This window comes from Ambystoma mexicanum, chromosome 10 (genome assembly GCF_040938575.1).
Source record: "Ambystoma mexicanum isolate Mex_15411 chromosome 10, UKY_AmexF1_1, whole genome shotgun sequence".
Taxonomy (NCBI): Eukaryota; Metazoa; Chordata; class Amphibia; order Caudata; family Ambystomatidae; genus Ambystoma; species Ambystoma mexicanum.
The window spans coordinates 1,646,216,417-1,646,239,044 of NC_090932.1; the positions used below are offsets into that span (position 1 = coordinate 1,646,216,417).

Below are 22,628 nucleotides of genomic sequence, written 5' to 3' on the forward strand. Positions count from 1 at the left end.
TAGCCTCGAACATACCGCCGGTTTATTTAATTAATATTAATTCTCCGGTTGGTATTTTTTGCCAAAACTTGATTCTAAAATGGCGTTTGTGTTCTCTTCTGTGACTCCAACCCAAGTCGAGCCCTTTGTTCCACTTTTTGGTGGGCTTCTCCACAGAAGCCCTCCAAAGTGGTGCCACTCTGTCTGGGGTACTTAGGAGGGGTGGAGGGGAATTTAGGCACCCTGGACTGAGTGGCCTATGCAACTCAAGTCGCACTCCATCCTGATTGGCCCAAGTGGTTGTTTGAGTGACAGCTAGGCTGCGTGAATGGGGGTTTGCTGCATAAAAGCAGGGCTTTGGGGACTGGAACTTCAGAAGTCGCCACAGGACCCAAGAATCCGATGAGGGAGAAGCCAAGCCGACCTGCCACGACACCACCACCGGTGGAGCCCTGCTGGACCGCCTCACCACTTTTCCCAACGACAGAGGAGATCTCCCGCCGGAGAGTCTTCTTCCTTTGACTGGTGGGGATAACCAGTTTCACCGTCTTTTCGCCTTCCCGACGTACCTCGTGGCCGCCTTGCCTGTGCCAAGCACCCCGGCAACCAGGATACCAGGTTTTACCACGACCGTGAATCAAAGGTACCACCTTTAACCGGAAGACTCCGCGGCTGGTTTCTTCCCTGGTAGTGCAACGACCTTCATCTTTCCTCCAAGTCGAGATCTTCTCTTCCCCTGGACGACGACGCAACTTGCACCCACTACCAGGAACAACTACCACCGCTGGAGGATCCTTCCCACTTAAGGTACCGTGTCCCGCCTGGCCTCCCTTGCTACCGACTGTACGGGGTAGATTTAGCCCCCGGCTTTCCAACCTGGGTTAGCCTGGGACACCCTGGCTAAACTTTCCTAAGCCTCTCTAAACTCTTTTTTAACCCTCTGCAAGACTTTCTAAGCCTAGCGTAACTGTGATCTTGGGCGCATTTTGTGCTCTGCTCTCTCTAAGAGTGGGCCCAGCCTTTGGACTTTGGCTCACCAGTGACTTTTGCTCTTCTGCCTTGCTATCAGTGTTCCTGAATCTTAGAGTGGTGTACCTTTCCATATTCTGTCTTTTTCCCTCCCTTTCCCACAAACTTAGTATAGTGCAATCTAGTTAAGCGCTCACCTCTGTATGAAAATAAGTGGCGTTTTACTGTGATTTATCCGATAAGGGAAAAGGGGTGTATATATTACAATAGTAACTGTGTTTAGAACATTTTACAATAAGAGTGCTGGAGTGTTTCAAACTGTGTTTTTTAATAAATAATTATATACTTGATACCAAAGCTCTGGTCAGGGTTTGCTTGTATTATTGTATCTGGGTACCTATTGTGTATACTTTGCATACTGCCTAACTCTTCTTGAGGGAAGTCTGACTGCTCAGCCACAGCTACCAGGTAAATCTGGGTGGTACAGACTGCTACCAAGTGGGTTTACTGCCAACACCTGTAGTCTTAAATCTTTTGCAGTGGTCCCTAAGGGAACTGCACAGGTTTCTGCCTAACAGTCCTTGGTCTGCTTATCCCTCGTCGATGAGTAACCTGTTTTCTTTTTGGGGGCCTGGTAGTCCCGGCGTCATTTTGCCGCTTGAGAAGCCAGTCTGTATCCCTGGGAGAGGTATGCTGGCCTACTGAACAATCTGTCTCTCGATGCCGAGAATCTGGAATTTCCTGATGCTCCCCTGAAGGGACGAAAAGACCGGAAACTTCAACCACTTTGAAGGGCCCCCAAGGAACGCGCTGTGTCCGAGTCCTCTTTCATGCCCTTCAGGGCCTCGTCCACCTTCTCGCCGAACAGAAGGTCTCCCTCAAAAGGCATATCCAGCACCTTGTATTGCACATCTGGTCGGAAGTTGGTGCATTCAATCATGCCTGCCTTAAGAGAACCACACCGTTATTCACCTGCTTAAACCCCGATTCCGTGAGGTCCACCGCGATGTTTATGGCATGATTGGAGGCCTCTTCACCTTCCCTGACCAGTAACATCGCCGCCTTGCAATGTTCTTCCGGAAGATGCTCCAGCATGGGAGCCAGTCGGTGCCACATCTCCCTGTCGTATCTGGCTACTATGGCCAGAGAATTGGCCACTTTCACTGTGGTAGCACCTACCGACAGCACTTTTTTGGCGAAAGCATCCGGTCTTCTGGCATCACTTTGCGGGGGGGGGGGGGGGGGGGGGGCTTCGTGCATTTGTGCTGGGCCCTCGCCTTTCTCACCGCCGCTGCCGACACCACTGAGTCAGGAGTTGGTTGGGAGGTAGCCTCTGGAGCCTTACATTTTTTCTCCAGACGACCTTTTATCGCTGGTTCCGAGAAAGGGTGGCGCATGGTCTGTAACCCCTCCTGCCACACATGATCCAGGCTGGGTACTGAAAACACTGACCTTCTCCTCTTTCCCATGTGGTCGAAAAGAAAACAGTCCTTTTTCTCCTCTTCCTGGGCCAGCCCAAATTCTGTACAAGCCTTGGCCATCATGTTGTGAAATGACCCAATGTCGTCCGGGGGAGACCGCTGAGCCGGGCTTCTCGGGGTTTCTAATTCTGCTTCGGACTCCCAGGTTGGATCCCTGGAGGTGGAAAGCGAGACATCCGATAAGGCTCTACTGTCCGAGTCCGAATCCATCAGCTCTCCTTCCTCGCGGCGTGGAGCCGAGAGGTCTCCACCCGCTGGCAATGCCGTGGGGGTTGACGGAGGTGGCCGACGTGACGGCCCCGGTTCGTCAATGGCCGACCTAGCCGGAGTTGCTTGAGGTAGTCTGTCGTCCAGTGTCTTCAGCAACATTTGCAACGTGAATAAGACCTCCAGCGACAAGAGTGACTGCGGATTGAGCAGAGGGGGTAGACCTCGGAATGCTCCCGGAGAGAGGCCTGGTAATCCCTCGTAACCCGAGGTCTGCAGGGCCAGCTACTCGCACATCCTCATCTCCCGAGGACACCGACAAGGCCTGTTGCTGCAGTAGTGTCTCCGGCAAAACTAGGTCGTATAGCTCTGGTCGCCAGGCCTCTTGCGGGATCTCCGTCGACGAAGCAACAGCTGGCCCCGTCATCGTCGTTACGGTCTGCGGTCCAAGAACGGTTGAGACCATTCTGTCAGTGGCAGAGAAGTGGTCGACGACTGCCCTGCCATCGACGATGGTGGTCGTGCAGGTCCTTGAGGCGTTCCCGCCTTTTCCGAAATCGACCTGTGCTTCTCTGCATCTCGACTCGTGGTCGATCTATGATGAGGATTTAGATTTTTCTTTTCTGTCTTTCTTCGTTGAAGATGAGGATGACGAGGCTTTCTTCGACGAAGAGTCCCTTAGAATGGCTTCTCGATGATTCCTTTTCCGCAGGTCGCAATTTCTTCACCGGGGGTTCCGACGATGTCGAGCGGCGTGGAGCCCCTGAAGATTTAGACACCGAGGCCACGCTGCGTGTGGAGCCCACCTCCGAAGGCGGTATGCCCCCGCTCCATCGTTTAACCATGCCACAAGTCTTCGATCTTTAAGAGTCTTCTGGGAGAAGCCCTTACATATGTCGCACTTGTCTGCCGAATGATGAGGGTGTAGACAATATATGCAATTCATATGTCCGTCCCCCTCGTACACCTTCTTCAACCCGCATGTAGCGCACGGGCGGAACAGCGCTTTCCCTGACATCAGGAGAAACTCCAACAGCACAACCTAGACAAAGTAGTAGTAGACTACACAAGGTGCTCCCACTACTTTGGAGACGGTTGAAATCTGAAGGGAGCCGCAGGGGCGGGTCATTTATACCGCTACGTCCTAGTGGGGCATGCGTGCGCGGGCCCAAAACGACATAGATAGGACACAAGTGTCGAACGTTTTCCTATGGGAAACGGCTTTATAAGCGTACCGAGGGTTCCCAGTCTGTCGACGGGGAATATTCTAAGCATGTGAATCCATGGAAGATCCAATGCTGGAGAATAGTGTTTACTTAATTACAGGTTAGACTCTACGCCTGTGAATCAACAGACAACGTAGGTTAGCGATACCTCATTTTTATCTAGCATTTTGCTTAGTATCTACAAAAAGTTATTGAAATGAACAATAAGGTATTACTTGCTGTAGGTTACAGAGGAATATTCAATTTTATTTAACATTCAAAAGACAGCTCATAGCCCTGAGGAAGGATATAACCGCATATCTGAAACGTGTTGGCATTTAAAATGGAAATTTTAGACTTCATTTATTATAATTAAGCTGTGTTGCTGGTTCAAGTCTTTGTTCTTTACTAACTTTTGAGTTCAAAATTGTCTGAAAGATATCAGCCATAAAATATGTTCACAAGTCCAGGCATTGGGCATTTTGGTTCAAATGTATAGCACTACATGATTTGTGAAAATGTGATTAAAATGACTAACGCATGTACAACGGAATAGATATTTTTGAGGATTTCTCCGAAGGACTTTGCCCGTTAGGAGGGCATGTGGGTCACCCGTTGGCAACAACAGGCTTTCTCTATTTGTTCACAATTGCATGTCTCCTTAGGCCTGGGGACAATTCCCACGTGCACCTGAAATCCGAGATAAGGGATTGATTTTGGAGGTATTTTTGGAGTATTAAAAAGTTACGCTAGCCGACAACCTTATTGCTCCTCCATTCCACTTTTTTTTAACAAAATTAGCCTGAACCATATGCAGAAAATTCCCTCCCAGTCCCATCTTTTCCATCATTTTGAACAGGAAGGACACTCCACACAGTTGAAGGCCTTCTCTGCATCGAGGGATAGAAGAACCGCAGGAGTGGAAGTCTTTTGGGCTTCTCTACTAGGTGCCCCACTGTTCTAATATTGTTGAATGTCGGCCTCTTAAGTACAAAACCAAACTGGTCGGGTGGATTAAGGATGTTTAGAGCCCCTCTAGTCTATTGGCCAAGATCGTTGTATATATTTTAGCATACACATTTATTAGGGCTTTCGGCCTATATGATGTACACCTTTTGTGTGGTCTTTATTGGGCTTGGGAAGCAATGGATCTTAGCCTCCTCCATGGATGCAGAGATTCGACCGGCTTCCTGGAAGTGATTAAACAGGCTGGTAGGGTGCAGAACCAGAGTTCTCACAAATGTTTAATAGTTAACTGTGAAACCGTCCAGCCCTGGCGCCTTATTGGTGGGGAGGGCCGCTACGACCTTCCAAACCTCCTCCAAGGTGCTCTCCTGTCCCAGCGTTTCCCACACCCCCACTCCCAGCGAGGGGGGAAGGGGGCAGAGGATGAACCCCATCCAAAAAGTCCACCTATCCCTGAAGTGTATTTTGGGATGTGTACAGGCCCTCCTAGAAGGTTGCAAAGCACTCCTGGATCATCTCTGTACGGGAGTGCTGGTTGCCCTGGTCATCCCTTTTATAGCGGCAATGGCATTGCTACCGACTGCCCCCCTGAGCAGACGTGCCAGGAGTTTATCCGCCTTGTAGGCCTTTGCGTAAAAAAAGCGCTGGCGCACAAACAGTGACCCCTCTGCATTTTTAAGTGCCCGCAGCTGCCTATCCTTCTGGGCTTTTAAGGCGATACACTCCCCTTATTGTGGCTTTGAAGGCATCCCAGCAAACACTCTCCCCCATAGCTGAGGGCTTATTCAGAGCAAAGAAGTTATCCTCCAGAACAAGATCTCGCAAGATTTCCCCTGGTACCCTCCAGCTCAAATCCCAGGTCAGCGTCCTGGCAGGCGTAGGTCCATTGTGACCATTGCACAGTCAGCAACTCCAAGCGGGCCTACCTCGATACCAGAGACTGCAGGGGGGCAGAAACCCAAACAGTGGAAGGATGGGCCCTTGGAGTAAAAAGTAAAGCCCTGCCAGTTACCCCGGACCGCCCTCCAAATGTCACAGTCCCAGGGAATCAAACTTGTTCCGTAATGCCAGCGTGGCCTTCGACAAAATCTCCCCCCCCCCCCCCCCCAACCCTCCCAGCAGAGCTATCTAACTCTCGGGACCAAGCCAAGTTAAAGTCCCAAGAGAATCATGTGGCCTTGCGCAAATTCGCCCAGGACGTTCAGTAGCTCCCCCAGAAACACCTGCCCTACATTAGGGGCATAAATCGACGCGTATGTGCCCCCTGCAAAGTCCCCTAACACCAAGACATCTGCCACCTCTATCTGCCCTAGTGGATTTTATCCCAAAGTCCATCCCATCCCTGATGGCCAGTGCCACGCCACATTTCTTTGTTACACTGGAGGCATGACAGACTCGGGAGAAGCCTGCAGCCTTAGCCTTGCCAGATCTTTCTTCAGGCAATGTGTTTCCTGAATTGCAAATACATCAGGGGTGGTTTTCCTGGTAAACTGCCCCCATTTTTCCCTCTTGAGAGGGGAGTTAAACCCTCTCACATTGTGTGTGACCATTTGAATGATCAATAGATCGCTTCCTCCATCCTTCTCTCCCATTCCGCCTCTGGTTTCTACTCCTCCGCTCCTTCCAGTTCCCCCTCTCTGGCCCCCTGAGATTGCCCCTTCCCCTTGTCCACTCACTGGCCCTCCCCCCTTCCGCACTAACCCCCCCTCATCTCCCGGCACCGATCCCACACTTCCGGTTGCTGTTCGTCCCTGCCCCCCCCCCTTCTCTTTTCCTCACTTCCCCCCCATAAACTCTGATGTAGCCCACCACCGCTTTTATGCAGGTCTACTTGCTTGCTGCTAGCCATCGTTCTGCAGCCCTCCTCATCTGCACCCACACCCCCATTTTCAGTGCAGGAACCCGCAGAGTGGCCTTTTCCTGCCGTCGTCCATTCCCAGGGGTGTGGTCTTGGTAGATTCCCCACCTGGAAAGGTTGCTCTTGCTGGGGTCCTTAGTTTGAATCAAGCTGTAGGAGGTCCATTCCCTCCTGGGCAGATGAGATGCGCTTTTGGCGTTCCCTCCCATTCAAAAACAAGACCAAAAGGGGAAGGTCCATTTCTGCTGGCCAGCTCCCTTACCACCGGACCCATCAGCGTGCTGGCTACCAGGTCTTGAAACAAAGATATTGAGGTGCATCAATAAACCACTGATTCCTGTGCCCTTGCTGCTTGCAGGACCGCTTCCTTCTGCGCATCTCTGGAAAAGGCTGCTAAAACATCCCTTGGCCTGCCGCTGGAACCTCTTTGCCATTCTGCCAGTTCTGTGGATCCGGTCCGGCTCAATTTTTTCTGAGTTTGTTTGCCCTAGGAGGGATGCAATAATCCTTTGGGCCTCCCCCTTCAGACCTTTTTCCACAACCGCTGCAGGACAATTTTTGACCCTTACATTAATCCTCCCCAATCGTAATCAAAGTATCCTGCTAAGACCTACCCTGTAACCCACCATAAACCACAATCAGGAACCCAGAAAATGGGCTCCTCGACATAGTGTTGAGCCTAAGAATAAAGACCCTCTGAGCGTGCCGATCATAACTTACTCCGGTCCAACCTGTGAATCTACCTCAGAGTACCGCTACCGCGAAACATAGGGACGATCACTACCAGCTCATCCAGTCCAAGAAAGTAACCAGAAACAGTGGGATCCTAAGAGTAAATCATCCACTCCAGACACTCACCTTTTCTACCACTATGCTCACGCTCCACTTTACACCAAACAACAATGGAGCGCAGCTATACCCCTCAACCAATTTCAGCCTAGCTGCACACAAACAATTCTCCATGAACACCTCAACAACCTGTTAGAACACAGCTCTACACCACAAACAAAAAAAAAATCGGCCTAGCTGCACACAAATGTCCTAGACAGGCCCAATGCCACCAGAATGCTCCCACTACCACTGGACCTAGTGTTAAGATGCAGCCACCATCACACAAATCACACTGGCTGCAAACATATTGAATGCACCCAAGCACTAACTTCTACCCAGCTCTCTCGACTGACCTGGACTGCGGCACCCCCAAGGGCGTTCAACCCACAAGCACTTTGAGATCATACCAATGATACATAGTGTTATATAAATGCCAAATAACAATGCTGGATTTTGTCCGAGGGCCAGTCAAAGAAGGAGACACGGTTTTGGTTTGTGACCCTTTCGGTTCACCACTCCAAACTCTCTATGATAATTCTTTTGGACTCTTCTGCCACTTTTGACATTGACCACGTCTCCCTCCCCTTCTTACTCTCTGACCCCCACCCCTCTCCTACCTAGGAAGACTCCTCATTGTTTGGCTTTCCCCGTCACCTTTTTGTGGATGACACTCAAATAGGTTTATAATTTGGCGCCTACCCCTGCCATCTCAGAACAACATTATGAACTGTCTAACCTCATGGTTCTCTGTTGCCTCATGCTGAATTCTTCAAAAACGCAAGTCATCTTTCTCTCTGCTTCCAATGCCAAACCTAGCCTCCCTGCTCCAATCTCCTTGCTGCCTGACCTTCTTGCTCCCTCTCTCAAGTCTCTCAATCTTTAGGGCCCCTTTAATAGCCACCCACTACTGGAACAATTCCTCACTGCCTCTGCTGCTCATTTTAACCTCAACATTCGGAAAAATGTATCTTTCTTACAAGCCACCCTACAAAAACTCTGATCGCCACTCCTGTGCTCAGCAAACTGGACTACTGCTCAAGCCTACTCCTTGGCCGATTATCTGCTCTTTACTTCCTCTAGACAAAGTCCTCAACATTAATGCACGCACTTTCCATAACCTATCTAGATCGTCCTCCACTTCTACCTACCAACAGCGTGCTGGTTGGCTCTCCATGCACAACCACCATCTTTTCAAGTTCCTTCTGCTAGTTTACAAAGCAATCAATGGTCTTGCTTCTCAATATCGGTCTGATCTCAGTTTACTGGCCACATCTTGTTCTCACTGATTCTACTCAGCAGTCGACCTCAACGTCCCATACCCTCCCTGTGCCTCCTCTTGCTTCTGGTCTTTCTCCCCCATTTGCCCCACTCCACTGGAACCCACTGCCCATAACATTCAAAGGCAGTCCAACTGTGGATCTCTTCAAAGCACAGCTTAAACTTCACTTACTTGCTAAAGGAGCTCCCCTGCCCTCTACCCGATCCTCCCTACCTGACCCCACTACTGCCTCTAGTGGTGATTAATGTGGTGTTGTAGATCTAAATAGTACCTCTTTAGTTTGAATCAATTGCCCCTGTAGGTTAAATGCTACCTTTGTAAGTCACCGTTTTTCTTCAATATACATTTTCTTCTGTTTGGTTTGTCCCTGGTATATGTCCCACTTTTTGTACACCCTGAAACTGGCTCATCACTTGTTCTCATCTATGTGCTACTGCACAGGCACCCTTCGTGAGAATGCCTCGGACATTTGTAAGTGTGTTACTGCAAGTAATTTCTGTTAAAAATGATTACTGTTCATCAAATAAATACATAGTTGGTGCCACTCAGTCTTAAATGATGCAGGATTCAGAAGAATAAAAAAATACCTTAGAAATTAACTCATCGTGATTGGCAAGGTGTGCTCTACAGTGAATGCAGCTGTAAGTTCTGTGACAATTTGGCAGATAAGCCTGAAACGTTTTTGATTTGGTCATCTTCACCATTTCCACCGGTGGCTCTTCACTCAGCTCAGGGCTGGCACTAGAAGAATTACAACTTTGCTGGACTCTTTGACAGAAGAAACACTGGAAAATGCAAGCAAAAGCCGTCGTTGTTCTGGAGTGTGTGTGGCACTTTCCACACAGACGCCACAAGAGAAACAGACTACCTACAAAAGAGAAGAAAGGATCAGAAACCCTAACGCAATGACAGAACGCAATGACAGAAATTCACTGCAGTATCACAAAAAGATGCTTGAATAAACATCCAACTACGTACTCCCCATCCAAGTTCGCCATAATATCTTCATTATACTCCCAACATCTACACACGTGCATGAATCCAGACCACGTGGTAATATAAAGATTTCTGGAATTTATCCATGAAAATTCAGCCTATACTTAAAACAATTTCAATTGCCTTCTTTAGTAGATGAGTATTAAAGCAGACTGCAAACATTTGATCTGCTTTGAAACGCATTGCATACAAAGAACCAGAAATACAATTTTTTTAAAACGACCCTTAGTAAATAAACAAAAGGAGGGTGAACACAGTTTGTAGATCTGGAATAGTTACTTGCATGTGATTCATCCTGGGCATGTTCATTGAATTCATAATTACTAGGTCTCTCATTTACTAGTGTGTGCCAAGATCATGCACAGGGGCAGAGAAATCTCTTCAATAACAAGCATAGCAAATAACTTTGATTTTCCAATCGTTACCCACCACAATGCATTAACCTAAGGGGAGCAAGTGCTTCAAGCTAAAGGAGTATTGCACAAACGTATGACCTTTTCAAATGGCACTAGCAGGGGTCGAAATTAGGATTTCATGAGCAGGAGCGAAAACTAGATCTGGAGTATTGGGCATCACCTAGTAGGCAGGAGCTAACTCTATAGAACCAGGTGCTAGTATGCATGCTGCAAATGTAAGGTTTATGTGAGAATCAAACTTGGAACTTTTTACCCATTGTATACAATCCATGATGTTGATGTTGCAAATGCCTCTTTATACACTTCCCAAATAGAGAATGTTAATGTTACATTAGGTATGAGTATTAGGCACCAGATCTATTTACTACAATTTCTTGTATACAGCACCACATGCTTGTGGGAGCCGAAAGTAGCTCCTGGTAGCTGTTGGTGTCAAGCTAACGGGGGTCTCAAGGGATTGAAGCTTAAAGTAAATAGCTCCCAGAAATGTCAAACCCGGTTCTCGAGGGAGTGGCCGGGTTAGGTCAGGAGGATGGGTAAGAGGGCAGAGGGAGCTCCCACTTTGGCAAGTAAGTGAACTTTAAGCAGAGCTTTGAATAGTCAGTCGGACTGTCTTGGATTGCGATGGGCAGCAGGTTACAACAAAGAAGGGAGAAAGAGCGGAAGCAAGAAGCGGCACAGGGGCATGGGATGTGTGTGCAGTAGTGAAAGGAATGATTTGGTGAGTAGATAGATGCACTTAGACAGGTACTGAAAAGCAAGGGCATTGCTAGCTCTGTAGCATAGAAGGAATTTTAAAGGGAGCAGTTGGGCATGGAGAGCAAACCAACATAGTGTCAGTAGGTAGAAGTGGGGGCTGACATGGGTAGGTTGTAAAGATTGCAGGTAGCAAAGGTGAGGACTTCTAGCACGAGGAAGTAGGGTAGGGCAAGGAGTAGCAATGAACAGTAGTATATCTTGCAGAGCACGAAGGTGATTAGTTTTCATAGGGATGCAACACGAGTCACAAAGTGTTGTCACTTCTCCCCAAGGGATAGGGAGCCCTTTGCCATGAGGCTAGGGGGGTGCAGCCGTTACCCAATAGTCCCCCTATGGGTCTTTTAATGCAGGAGGACCTCATGGGGAGGGGCTCCACCTCTGGGGACAGGGACGATCACCTGGGGTACAACCAACTGAATGTTGTCACTCCCCAATATTCCCTAGCCCTTCCCACTGATCAGAACAACTTTAATGAAAGTCAACCAATTTACTGTTGCCATACCAGAGATAAACAAATACAAAAGGAACTAGGATGAATAACACAGGAGACATGAAGGCCATTTACTGTGCTTGTACGGGGACGAGATGGCCCCAAGGAGATACAATGAGTCAGTTGTTAACAGAGAAACCTGCAAGCCAGGGGAAGGGAGGCATTTGCCTTGCATTTTGTATTGCAAGAAAACATTATTTCAGATGCTATCCAGGCAACAGGGGAAGTGAGCCATTCTGTTAGTTTATTCTTTAGTTATAGTGTTAAGGCTAGAAGAGGTTTATTTTGACAGAGCCTTTTGTATTAGTTCTGAGCAGGGAAACACCTCAGGGAGATGTTGGATAGTGATGGATCATATTTATATACACTAATAACTGATGACAAGGCAAGTCGGAGGCCTTTACTTTATATCACTGGCTTTGTATTCGGGGAAGCCCAAGTTTGATCAAACATCAAGAAACCTTGGCCTACATATTGTCGATTTGGGGTGGGGGTGATGCAGCGGGAAGAGGACCAAAAATCCCATGATTCGTTCATACCCTCTCTGAAGAACCATCCCAATAACCTGTGAATCTAAACAGAGAGCTAACATGGATTAACTACCAATAAGTGGAGGAAGATGGTGTCTATGTTCTCTGTGGTAGCCTGCGGCCCAGAATATTTGAACCTCAAGCAAATGTTTGGTCACGAAAAATAGCTTGATGACGTCAGACCAGCCCACGCCCAAACTTTATACATCAATTTCGTACTGGTTGTTTACATTTACAGATTAGCACCAGCCGCTGGAGGACACCCACGGTCACAAGTTGTTCATTATGTGGTTGAAAGCCACCTCCATTTAATGTTAATCTGTGAAAGACTCAAATGTTTAAGGACCAGGTACCTCACATCATTGTTCTGCACAGCATTATATGTTTCGAGAGGCCATGCATTTTTTTTAAGTCAACATCAAATTTGCCCGTGGTATATTATGTTGCCAAGTATGTGCATCGAGCATGGCTTAAGAGGAATTGAGCAATGACTAACTTAGTGTAACACTGCAGGACATGGTATCTACCATCCCCAATAGAGGATTGTGCTTAAGCGGTTTTTATCCATGTTTGAGTGCTAATTTTATCTTTTGAATATTTCAACCTAATCAAATGTTTATTGCAGATTTGTATACGATTCTATAGAGGTTTACAACTGTATCTGTCTGTAAAACTGTTGAATTGTGATTTGTGTTTGAATCCATTGACTCTGGCGAATAAAGGTTTTACAGCAACTAAAGAAAGTCTATAAGCAAAAGCATGCCACCTTTGTCAGCTTCCTTCGAGTGAGAAATTGACACATTTCCCAAATGTTGAGAAGGTTAATGCGAGGTGCAGAGGCATAAATGATGAATTGCTGCAGTCAGTAGTCGCTATCAAACAGGGCTGCAAGGTGCGAGCCAATGAGACAAGCAAACAAGATGGTAGGGATGGCATTGGAAGCGAGGAGAAAAAGGCAACTTCAATTTTTGAAGCCTTCAACAAAAGGAAGTGCATACCAGTGTTACAGTGAGACAGTTGGTAATCCGTTCTGAGAAGGTTGGGGTGAAGGAAAGGAGAAAAAGATGAATTGTCAGCAAACAGGTGATTGTTAAAACCAAATGACAGGGTAAGTCTTCCAAGGACAGAGGTATAGAGGGTGAAGAGCAAAAGGTCCAAGGACTGATCCTTGGGGAGGGTGTTGGGGGGAGAGGAGAGTTGGGTCCGAGAGGGGTGGGGTCAGTTCCATGACATTTTGAAGAAGTGAACTTCCCCAAGTAGAAGATAATCCAGACAAGAGCAGATCAGTAAAACCCAAGGTCCTAGCGAGTTAGGTGGGCCGAGCAGAAGTGGACAGCATCAAGAGGGGCAGAGTGGATCAGAATAGGAGAGTTTAGAGTGGTGGGCTTCAAAAAGTTGAAGAAATTCATGAGTGCAGTCTCAGTGGATTGTTTAGTACGCATACCAGATTGAGGTGGATCTTCAAGGCCATTATCCTCAAGGTACTTAGGGATCCAGTTGAAGACCATCAGCTTAAGGACCTTTGAATAAAGGGAATGAGGGAAACTGGGCATTTGGGTCAGCAGAGGGTTTATTTAAAGAGGTAGGGCAGTTTAAGATTTGAAGGAAGCAGGAAAGAGTCCAGCAGATGGAATGGTTAAAGAGCTCAAAGAGAAGAGCGGGTAATTGGGACTGTTTTTGGTGTAGTATGCTACTGTTCAACCTGTCAGTAGATCCGGACTGCACACAGTCCGCTTGGGTTCCAAAGAACAGGTCACAGGTCAGAATACCAATAACGACTATAACAGTGACAATCAGTAATTTTGGGCTACCTCAATTTCAGAGCAACTCTTTAGAGAGAAATTAGGGGGAAAACAGACACCTGACCAGCTGATCGAAAGGACGTTTTAAGAACAGAAGATGATGGTCAAGTAATATCTTAAGTCTTGTGCAGTCATAGCCAGAGCTATGGATAGCGCACACAATGCATGAATGTGCTAAAATGTGTTCTGGCCGACAAGGAAACTACCTTTACAGATAACCCCCATACGTATGGGTCACGTGACAAAACCAAATGTCCTAGAACTGGAAGGGTTGCCGCCAGGGGAAAAAACGAGTTGCAACTTAAATGAAAGGCTTACTGAGCAAGGCCACTTGCAGGAGGTCCAGAACAATACAACACCTTAGTATTTTTGAGCAACACATAAGCGGCAGGAGCTTTTGAGAGTGCTTTGAGGCCATAACTATGGCAGGCGGTGCTTTACAAAAATCCAGTAACAAAACATAACAGAACTCTTCAGGGGCTACAGCACCTGGTATAGTGACCAGTGACAAAACCTCAACCATTCGCTTCTGTACCCATTGCACGTTTAAGCCTTTCTGGCTGCTTGAAGTTCCCTTCCAAGAGTTCCAGGGTACCTAGGACGAACACTTCCAGAAGTACAGCAATTGAGAGGGGGCAAGAACTGCCCACCCCGACCCCCAGCTGCCTTCTCACTTTCCACCCCCCACCACCCTGAGGAAGGACTGGGAGAAAGATCAGTCCTTCTGGGGCCAGACAATATGTCCAAGAACCATGCCCTGGCGTGCCAATGACACATCGGAGTCAAAGCAACGTGAGCGAATATCCATTTGGCGACAATTTATGATAAAAAAAAAAAAAGAAAATCGACTAATGCATACATTTAAATATATCGGAGCATGGAATGACAGCAGCAGTGCGAGGAATCCCATCTCTCTAACTCCCACCCTCTCCAAGTTCTGCGTTAGTCGCCTACCTACATTGCTGGAATATCTGGTTTAGAAGGGTACATTTCCACTATGATTGGCCTGAGCAAGCTTGCTAAGCTAGTCTGCTTCCACACGATCTATACCCAGTAAATGAACACCTTTGAGGAAGACCATTACTGAAAGGCCCCCTCCCAGATCGCCTCTGCCAGCCTGCATGATTTGGGGACCAGGTGTCACCCTGCTTGTTGATGCAATACGTACACATATTGTCCACCTGAAACCTTACCATTCCCAAAATGGGTGAAGGAAAGCTTTCAGAGCAAGGACAAACCCCAACTAGGCTTGAGACTCCACTCCACACCCAGCAACTCGCCCACTACACCTACAATTAAGGAAACCAACAAGAAAGATACCAACACTACGAATGTTGCACCCTTAAAAGGAGCACTACTCTGTCAGATCCGTTGTCGCCCACCCCACTGAAATTACCAACATCATCCTCTCAGCAGATCTCGACCTCCTTGCCATCACTGAAACATGGCTACACGAGGCAGCCGGACCTTATCTAACCCTTGCCGTTTCAAACTACTCCATCCACAGAGTGGACAGAGTTAATGCTTGCGGAGGAGGTGTAGCATTCATCTTCAAATCCTCACTTGACCTCAAATCCATCACCCCCTCTCCACTTGAATCATGTGAGCACCTCTCTATCAAAATGCAAACCACCCCTAAGAGCTCTATTAACATGCAACTTATATACAGACCCCCAGGTCCCACAGGCACATTTGAGGAGATTTCACCTCATTAATAGCCGAGAATTCCAAGCCTTCCTCACAAATCATCATTCTAGGAGACTTAAACCTCGGGTACAATGACCCTAATGACACGCACGCATCATCCATCACCAACGCCTTAGCAGAACATAATTATACTCAAATCATCACACTACCAACACATCAGAAAGGCAGAACCATTGACTGGATCAAAGCCTACAATTGCAACATCATTTGCAAAACACCCCAACTTCTTGCATGGACAGACCATCTCCTTATACCATTCACATCAGCATTAACAACCCCAATCCCAAACAATCCCCGCTCGCACCTGCCTGTCAAACCAGAAATAAGCGTAACATCCCAGCAGACACCCTCACACCACTAGTTCTCCCCCTCCTTAATTCGCTCCCCACCTCTGCTGACCTTAGCCTCCTTGTCAGCACATACAATGACACCATGTCAAACGCCATCACCGCTGTGGCCCCTCTGAAGTCACGAAAAGGCAAAACCTAGAACGCATCTGAACTCTTGGTTCACACCGGAACTCAAAATACTCAGAAAACAGAAAGCCAAGCTGGAAACCCTATGGAAAACCACCCCCTCTACCGAAAACAAACCTGATGACCTTCTCCTCCCACTACAAAAAAGAGATAATCCGTACTAAGAAGGAAGCCTACAATGTAAGAATTGATAAGGCAGGATCCTCTACTAAAGAACTCTTCACCATCTTGAAGGAATTAGAAAAGCCTAACCCACCTACAGACACTTGCGTAAAAGACAAACCCTGGTGCACTGGCATCCAAAATGCCCTTGCCACAAAATCTCTGGCCTCCAAACCAAAATTGAGGCTAAACGACTACAACTAACCAATAGCAGCTCCTCTACCCCTAACACATCGACCCTTTCCAACACCTCTGCTGGCTTCATTTTCAAACAGGTCACCATACCGGAAGTCCAAAAGATCATAGCATCTCTCAAACCCGCAAACTGCAAAGGGGATAGTTGCCCTGTCCGCATCATCAAAGATGCTGCAAGAGACCTCTCTCCCTTCATCTCCAAACTCACATCTTTTCTTCTCCACCAAATCTATACCCGACAATCTGAAACAATCATGGGTTCTCCCACTCAAAAAAACAATCCTTAGACCCAGTCATTCCCACAAACTACAGGCCGATCACCACGGTCCCCTTCCTGCTAAAAATCCTCAACAGAGTGGCATACTTTATTTCGGCTTGTGTGTGTGCCACCCTGCCCTCCGAGTCACGGATTTGGCATATGGGTGCCCTAGGGGCTTCCCGCTTGTATAGCCAAGCTAAAAGTTTACCTGGTTTATCCCCAAGGGCATGGCTCCTTTCAATATGTTTTTTGTAACTAGGCTTACTCAGTTGTTTCCAATACGTTAGGCTGCGTTAAGTCATCCCCTTATTGATCCACCAAGACCAGATGGGTTATGTGCCATGGCAGACCATCTCCGAAAACCTGCGTAGACTACACCACTTCATATACAGCACTAGCGACAGGACTGACAAATGTGCTGTGGCGTCTCTTGATGCCACTAAGGCCTTTGATTCAGTTAGGTGGAACTGGCTGTACGCTACCATGAAGAAAATGTGGATTGGGCCAGTTTTCTTATAATGGACCAAACTCATACACAAGCCCTATGGCGAGAGTGCGCACTGGAAAAACATTCTCTGACAAATGGCAGCTATATAGGGGCACGCGACAAAGTGTGATGCTTGAGCTAAAACATGGCGCTGCTGCGCAGTGCATTCTGGGGGCACTCGGAGCCATAATGGAAATTTATTCCATGCCTCAGTGAAAAGCTGCACTTGCTTTGCTGAAAAACATGTTTTCAATGTTATTCATTGCTGAGCCTAGTATGCAGGCCTCAGCCAAGGACACAGCGCTGGGAAAGCTGTGATTCACAGGTGCCGACTGGTACCAGGTATATAAAAAAAAAAAAAATATATAAAAAAAAAATTAAAACATTTTTTTAAAAAAGGTTTTGTTATGGCTTGCTATGCTTACGCCAATGTCTCAGGATGAGTTATGGAATTGTTTTCCGTGGTGCTTTAGGAGAGGGAAGCGCTTTGCTCCTTGGGGTTACTGTCGGCTGGCCCGGCCGGCAGCCAACGGTCACTCATCAATGTGCAAGCGCTAATGACAGAAGGTTCGAGAAATTGCCACCCCTTTTGAGGAGTGCATATATGCGGAGCTCTGGAAAAGTCAGGTGGGAAAAACACAAAGACCTCAGTCGGAGGGGGGACGCCTTGTTCCGACCTTCCTGTGGGCTGTTGTGCTCTCGACCTGACTGTTACCGGGGTCTTCCAGCCGCTTCTGGCGAGATGAGGGATTCAGTTACACCCATGGTGATGTATTCTTTTTAATTCACTACCTTTTCTGTGATTTATTTCTGTGTTATCACTTGTTGCTTATGTATGCTTAACTATGAATAAATAGCCGTATAAAGTACTCAGTATCCTCTAACTGCGTGTCTGGTTGTGAGTTATTGTTGAGTCTACCTGCGTTCAAAGTATTTGCTCTGCTCTGCAAATGTACTGGTGATAAATAACTGTCTGTGCACTCTTGGCGAGCAATACACAAGGCTGCCCTCTATCTCCCATGTTATACATCATAGCTACTGAACCGGTGGCTGCGTATCCAAGGCAGGAATATGGAGATGGGGGCATAGTAGTAAATGGAGTGACCCACTTGGTGTCGATGTATGCAGATGATACGCTGCTATACCTGAACAACCCAGAACACATACTGCCATACATATTGGAGACGTTAGATGGGTTCCAGGGGTACACAGGGATTCAAATAAATAAGGAAAAATCAGGTCTCTTTCCCCTAGCTGCCCTAGGTGCAGTTAACATTGAGAAACTCCCGATCATGGCCTTTCAGTGGAAACCCACCTCCTTTAAATGCCTGGGAATAACCATTCATCGCAACCCTGAAACTGAACACGCACTCAACACGATAAAAGCCCGAGAGAGACTTGAGAGATCAACGGTCTTCTGGAGCAAATTACCAGGCGGGTAGGGCCGGACTTCTCAAGATGCTGGCATTACTACGACTGTTACACTGCTTTAGTAACATCCCATAAAACGTTCCACCAGGGACCTAGATACAAACTGCAGAGGGTTCCTGTGGAGGGGAGGTAGACAGAGTTGCACTTCAGGTGATGCAGAGACCCTATGAAAAAAGAGGCCTGAAAATACCCAATTTTGAACTGAATTACTTGGCAGGGCAACTGCGACATGTGGCGAATTGGATGGCTGACGAGATCACGATGGACACAATGCTCCTACAGCCGGCCTTTCCCACGGCTGCTCCTAAGGGATCTACTCTGGACCCCGCAAAAACTAATACTAAACTACCCCTACTTGGCAAAATTTGGAGTTCAGCTCTGGAGACGGACATGTAAGGCTCTGAAGATAGCAGACCCCATCTCCCCGCAGATCCCCGCTGCAGCGATCATGGCGGATAGATCCTGGGGTCAGAGGGAAGTAAGAACTAGGTGGGAGCCCTGCGGAGTAGCTACAGTGGGGGGGTTCTGCTGAACAACCAGGGAACCCTGACATTCTCCAAATTGCACGAGACCACGGGGCTGCCTGTTGGTCAGTTTCTGCTCCACAGAGAAGTGATAAGGGAGCTTAAGACAAGATGGCCTGATATAGGCAACCAAACAACATAACATGAAAACATTGAAAGCTGGTTAAGTGTTACAGAAGGGGGCCATGAAATCTCGAGGCTCTATGAAACACTAATGAACAGCACAACCAACGACAAGCTCAGAAGCAAAGCGAAATGGGAGCAGGAACTGGGCTTAGAGTTTGAAGACGAAACATGGGGAACCATAACCCAGTATCACAAAAAGGTATCCAGGAATGCCAGATTGCAGCTCATACAATTTTATATCACCAACAGAGCGTACCTCAAACCTGAAGTGATCTCCAAGTTCAAGGGAGCGGGAACCAAGGTATGTCCTAAATGTAATGAACCTAGAGCCAGAATGACTCCCATGTTTTGGGGATGTCCAGTGATACGAGCCTTCTGGACACAGATAGCTGTAAAGGTGGAAGTAGCGGACATAGTACTGGACATACACACCCCAGCAGCAAAGATTTGATGTACATTCTTGCAAAGAGACGCATAGCCATGGGGTGGAAAAACGCCAGGAGTCCAGGTGTGGCACAGTGGTGGGAGGACCTTCGAAAGTGGGTGGCGGCGGAAACGGGGGCAGGGGAGAATGCACTCGGGGAGCAGAACCTAGACTTAAGCAAAGACTTGCAGCAGTGGGTGGCGCTCACAGCGTCGTTGCGAACCTCGACTTTGGACAATAGTACTGCAGATGAAGCAGGGAGTCCGCAATTGGCAGATGTATTGATGGAACCCTAGAACAGAAGGTGGATCTGGGAAAGGGGGGGGGGGTGAATTGGGGGTTGTGTGTTAATGGAATAATGCAATGATGATCAAAACAGTTTGGTTGATATATTGGTTGTAAAATCCTAAAAAAAAAAAACTAAAAAAAAAAAGTATGGAGGAAAGGGGAAGTGCCGTAGGAGTAGGGAATAGTTTCTTACCTGTAACTCCATTTCTCCAGCATTGGTATCTTTCATGGATTCACATGCTTAGAATATTCCCCGTCGTCAGGCTGGGAATCCCCGGTACATTATATAGACCCTTTCCCGTAGGAAAACTTTTTCGACGCTTATGCGTCCTATCCGCCTCGTTTTGTATCATGCGTGCCCGCGCCGTCAGGACGCCATGATATAAATACAGGACCCGCCCCCGCGCTCCCTCAGATTTCGGCCCCCAAAGTAGTGGGGGAACCAGTTTGCATGCCCAGGGGAGGCAGGCGGGCGCATGTGAATCCATGAAAGATACCAATGCTGGAGAAATGGAGTTACAGGTAAGAAACTATTCCCTTCTCCAGCATTGGATCTTTCATGGATTCACATGCTTAGAATAGACTACATAGCAGTACCATCCCGAAAAAAGGAGGCGTGCATGCAAACTCACATACATTCCTCACAATGCTCGTTCCCTATGGTCATGCACCCATCAGCAATTGTTAACATAGAAAACGAACAATATTCAATCATAATTGCAACAAGATCTAACCCCTCAACCGGGGCTTACCTTATTGGAATAGGTGTCGAAGCACCGCCTGTCCCATCGAGTATCTTCGGCATGTTGTTGTGACAGGCAGTAATGGCGGGTAAAAGTGTGTGTAGCCGCCCAGGTAGCCGCCATGCAGATGTCCCCCAGAGGGACTCCAGACCATAGCGCCGTCGACGATGCCGCCGCTCTGGTTGAATGAGCTCTTGGGCGTCGCAGAAGAGGCTTCCCAGCCTTGGAATGGCAGTACGAAATGGTCGACGATACCCATCTTGACAGTCCTTGCTTTGAAATGGCTTTGCCTTTAGCACCCAACCCATAGGCCACGAACAATTGCCTCGTTTTCCTGACAGGTTGCGTGCGATGAAGATAAAACTTGAGAGCCCTTTTCACGTCTAATGTGTGTAACGTGCGCTCCGCTCCCGAGCATGGCTCTGGAAAAAACGTAGGTAAGACAATAGAGGAATGTTTATGGAACACTGAAGGAGCTTTCGGTATGAACTGTGGGTTAGTGGCAAGGACCACCTTGTTCTTGAAAAATCTTAAGTATGGTGGGTCTACCATTAGAGCTTGGATTTCCGAGATACGTCTGGCTGAAGTGATGGCCACCAGGAAGGCCAGTTTCCACGACAAAAACTTTAGAGACGATGATGACATTGGTTCAAAAGGAGGTTTCATAAGAGACGCTAACACCAGGTTGAGGCTCCACACCGGAGGAAATCTCTTCTCGGGAGGGAAACTCCTAAACAAACCTTTAAGGAAGTGCTTAATCAGGCGGTCGCTGAATAATGGTGCGGAATGTCGTTGACGTGTAAACCTGGAGATGGCAGCCAGGTGTACTTTTATCGACGACACCGATAAGCCCTTTTGAGCTAAGAACAGTAAGTATGGAAGGAGCTGTTCCGGCGTAATCGACGGCGGAACCAAATCTGGTTGATCCACACACCACTGACAGAAACTCCTCCATTTGTACGAGTATGAAGTGTTTGTGGAAGGTGCTCTTGCCGCTTGCAGAACACGACGACACTCCTCCAGAATCGTTAGCTGACCAAATTCGGCGAAGTCAGGAGCCAGGCCGTCAACTTGAGGCTGTCCCGGTTGTGATGCCAAACGATACCCTCCTGTCGAGACAGAAGGTTGGGGATCTTCCTGAACCTCATTGGCTCCGCCGCCGGCATGTGCAGCAGGTCTGAAAACCACACCTGTCTGGCCCAATACGGGGCCACCAGAATCACCCAACATGGGTACTTGAGGATCCATTGCAATGTCCTCCGGATAAGAGGAAATGGAGGGAATGCGTACAGGAATTTGTTCATCCATGGGAAGGAGAACGCATCCCCCAGTGAGCCCTGCTGAGGCCATCTGCTTGCATACTGCGGGCATTTCCTGTTGTCCTTCGTCGCGAACAGATCGATGGAAGGATGTCCCCACTTCTTGAATACGTGTTGTAGTTGCTGGTCGTTCAGCACCCATTCGTGGACTTCGTTCATCTCCCTGCTGAGGGCATCGGCCTCCACATTTCTCACACCTGGCAGGTGGAACGCCAAGATTAGCATGTTGTGTTGCAGGGCCCAGTGCCAGATTTTCTGTGCCTCCATCGACAGGGACCTGGAACGTGTTCCTCCTTGTTTCCTTAGGTAAAACATTGTAGTCGTGTTGTCCGTCATGACACGCACCACAGAGTCTCTCAATTGAGGAAGAAAAGATTTTAGAGCCCACCGCACTGCTCTCAGTTCTAGCAGGTTGATATGCAGGGAGGACTCTTGTAACGACCACCGGCCTTGTACCTGTAACGTATCCAGATGAGCTCCCCATCCGCTCAGCGATGCATCCGTCACCACCGTCTTCTGGAACTCCGGTTCCACCAGAGGCATTCCTTTCGTTAGATGAGTAGAAACTCTCCACCAACAGAGTGCTTGTACCAGTTGTTAGTCGATGACCAGTCTGTCGGACCAGCGACCTTGGCTCTGCGCCCAACGGTCCGCTAGAAATTCCTGGCAAGGCCTCATAAACAGACGGCAGTTGTTTATCAACGGAATGCAGGATGACA

The 22,628-nt window shown here is 47.9% G+C and overlaps 1 protein-coding gene across 1 annotated transcript in view; it reads right to left on the bottom strand.

The window, feature by feature from the left end:
- Window positions 1-22,628, bottom strand: part of YPEL1 (yippee like 1) — a 221,379-nt gene that overhangs the window by 126,284 nt on the left and 72,467 nt on the right. The window contains exon 2 of the mRNA XM_069620061.1: window positions 9,363-9,643. Coding sequence (XP_069476162.1) covers window positions 9,363-9,479 — 117 coding nt within the window. The 5' untranslated portion in view covers window positions 9,480-9,643. The remainder of the gene's footprint in view (window positions 1-9,362; window positions 9,644-22,628) is intronic.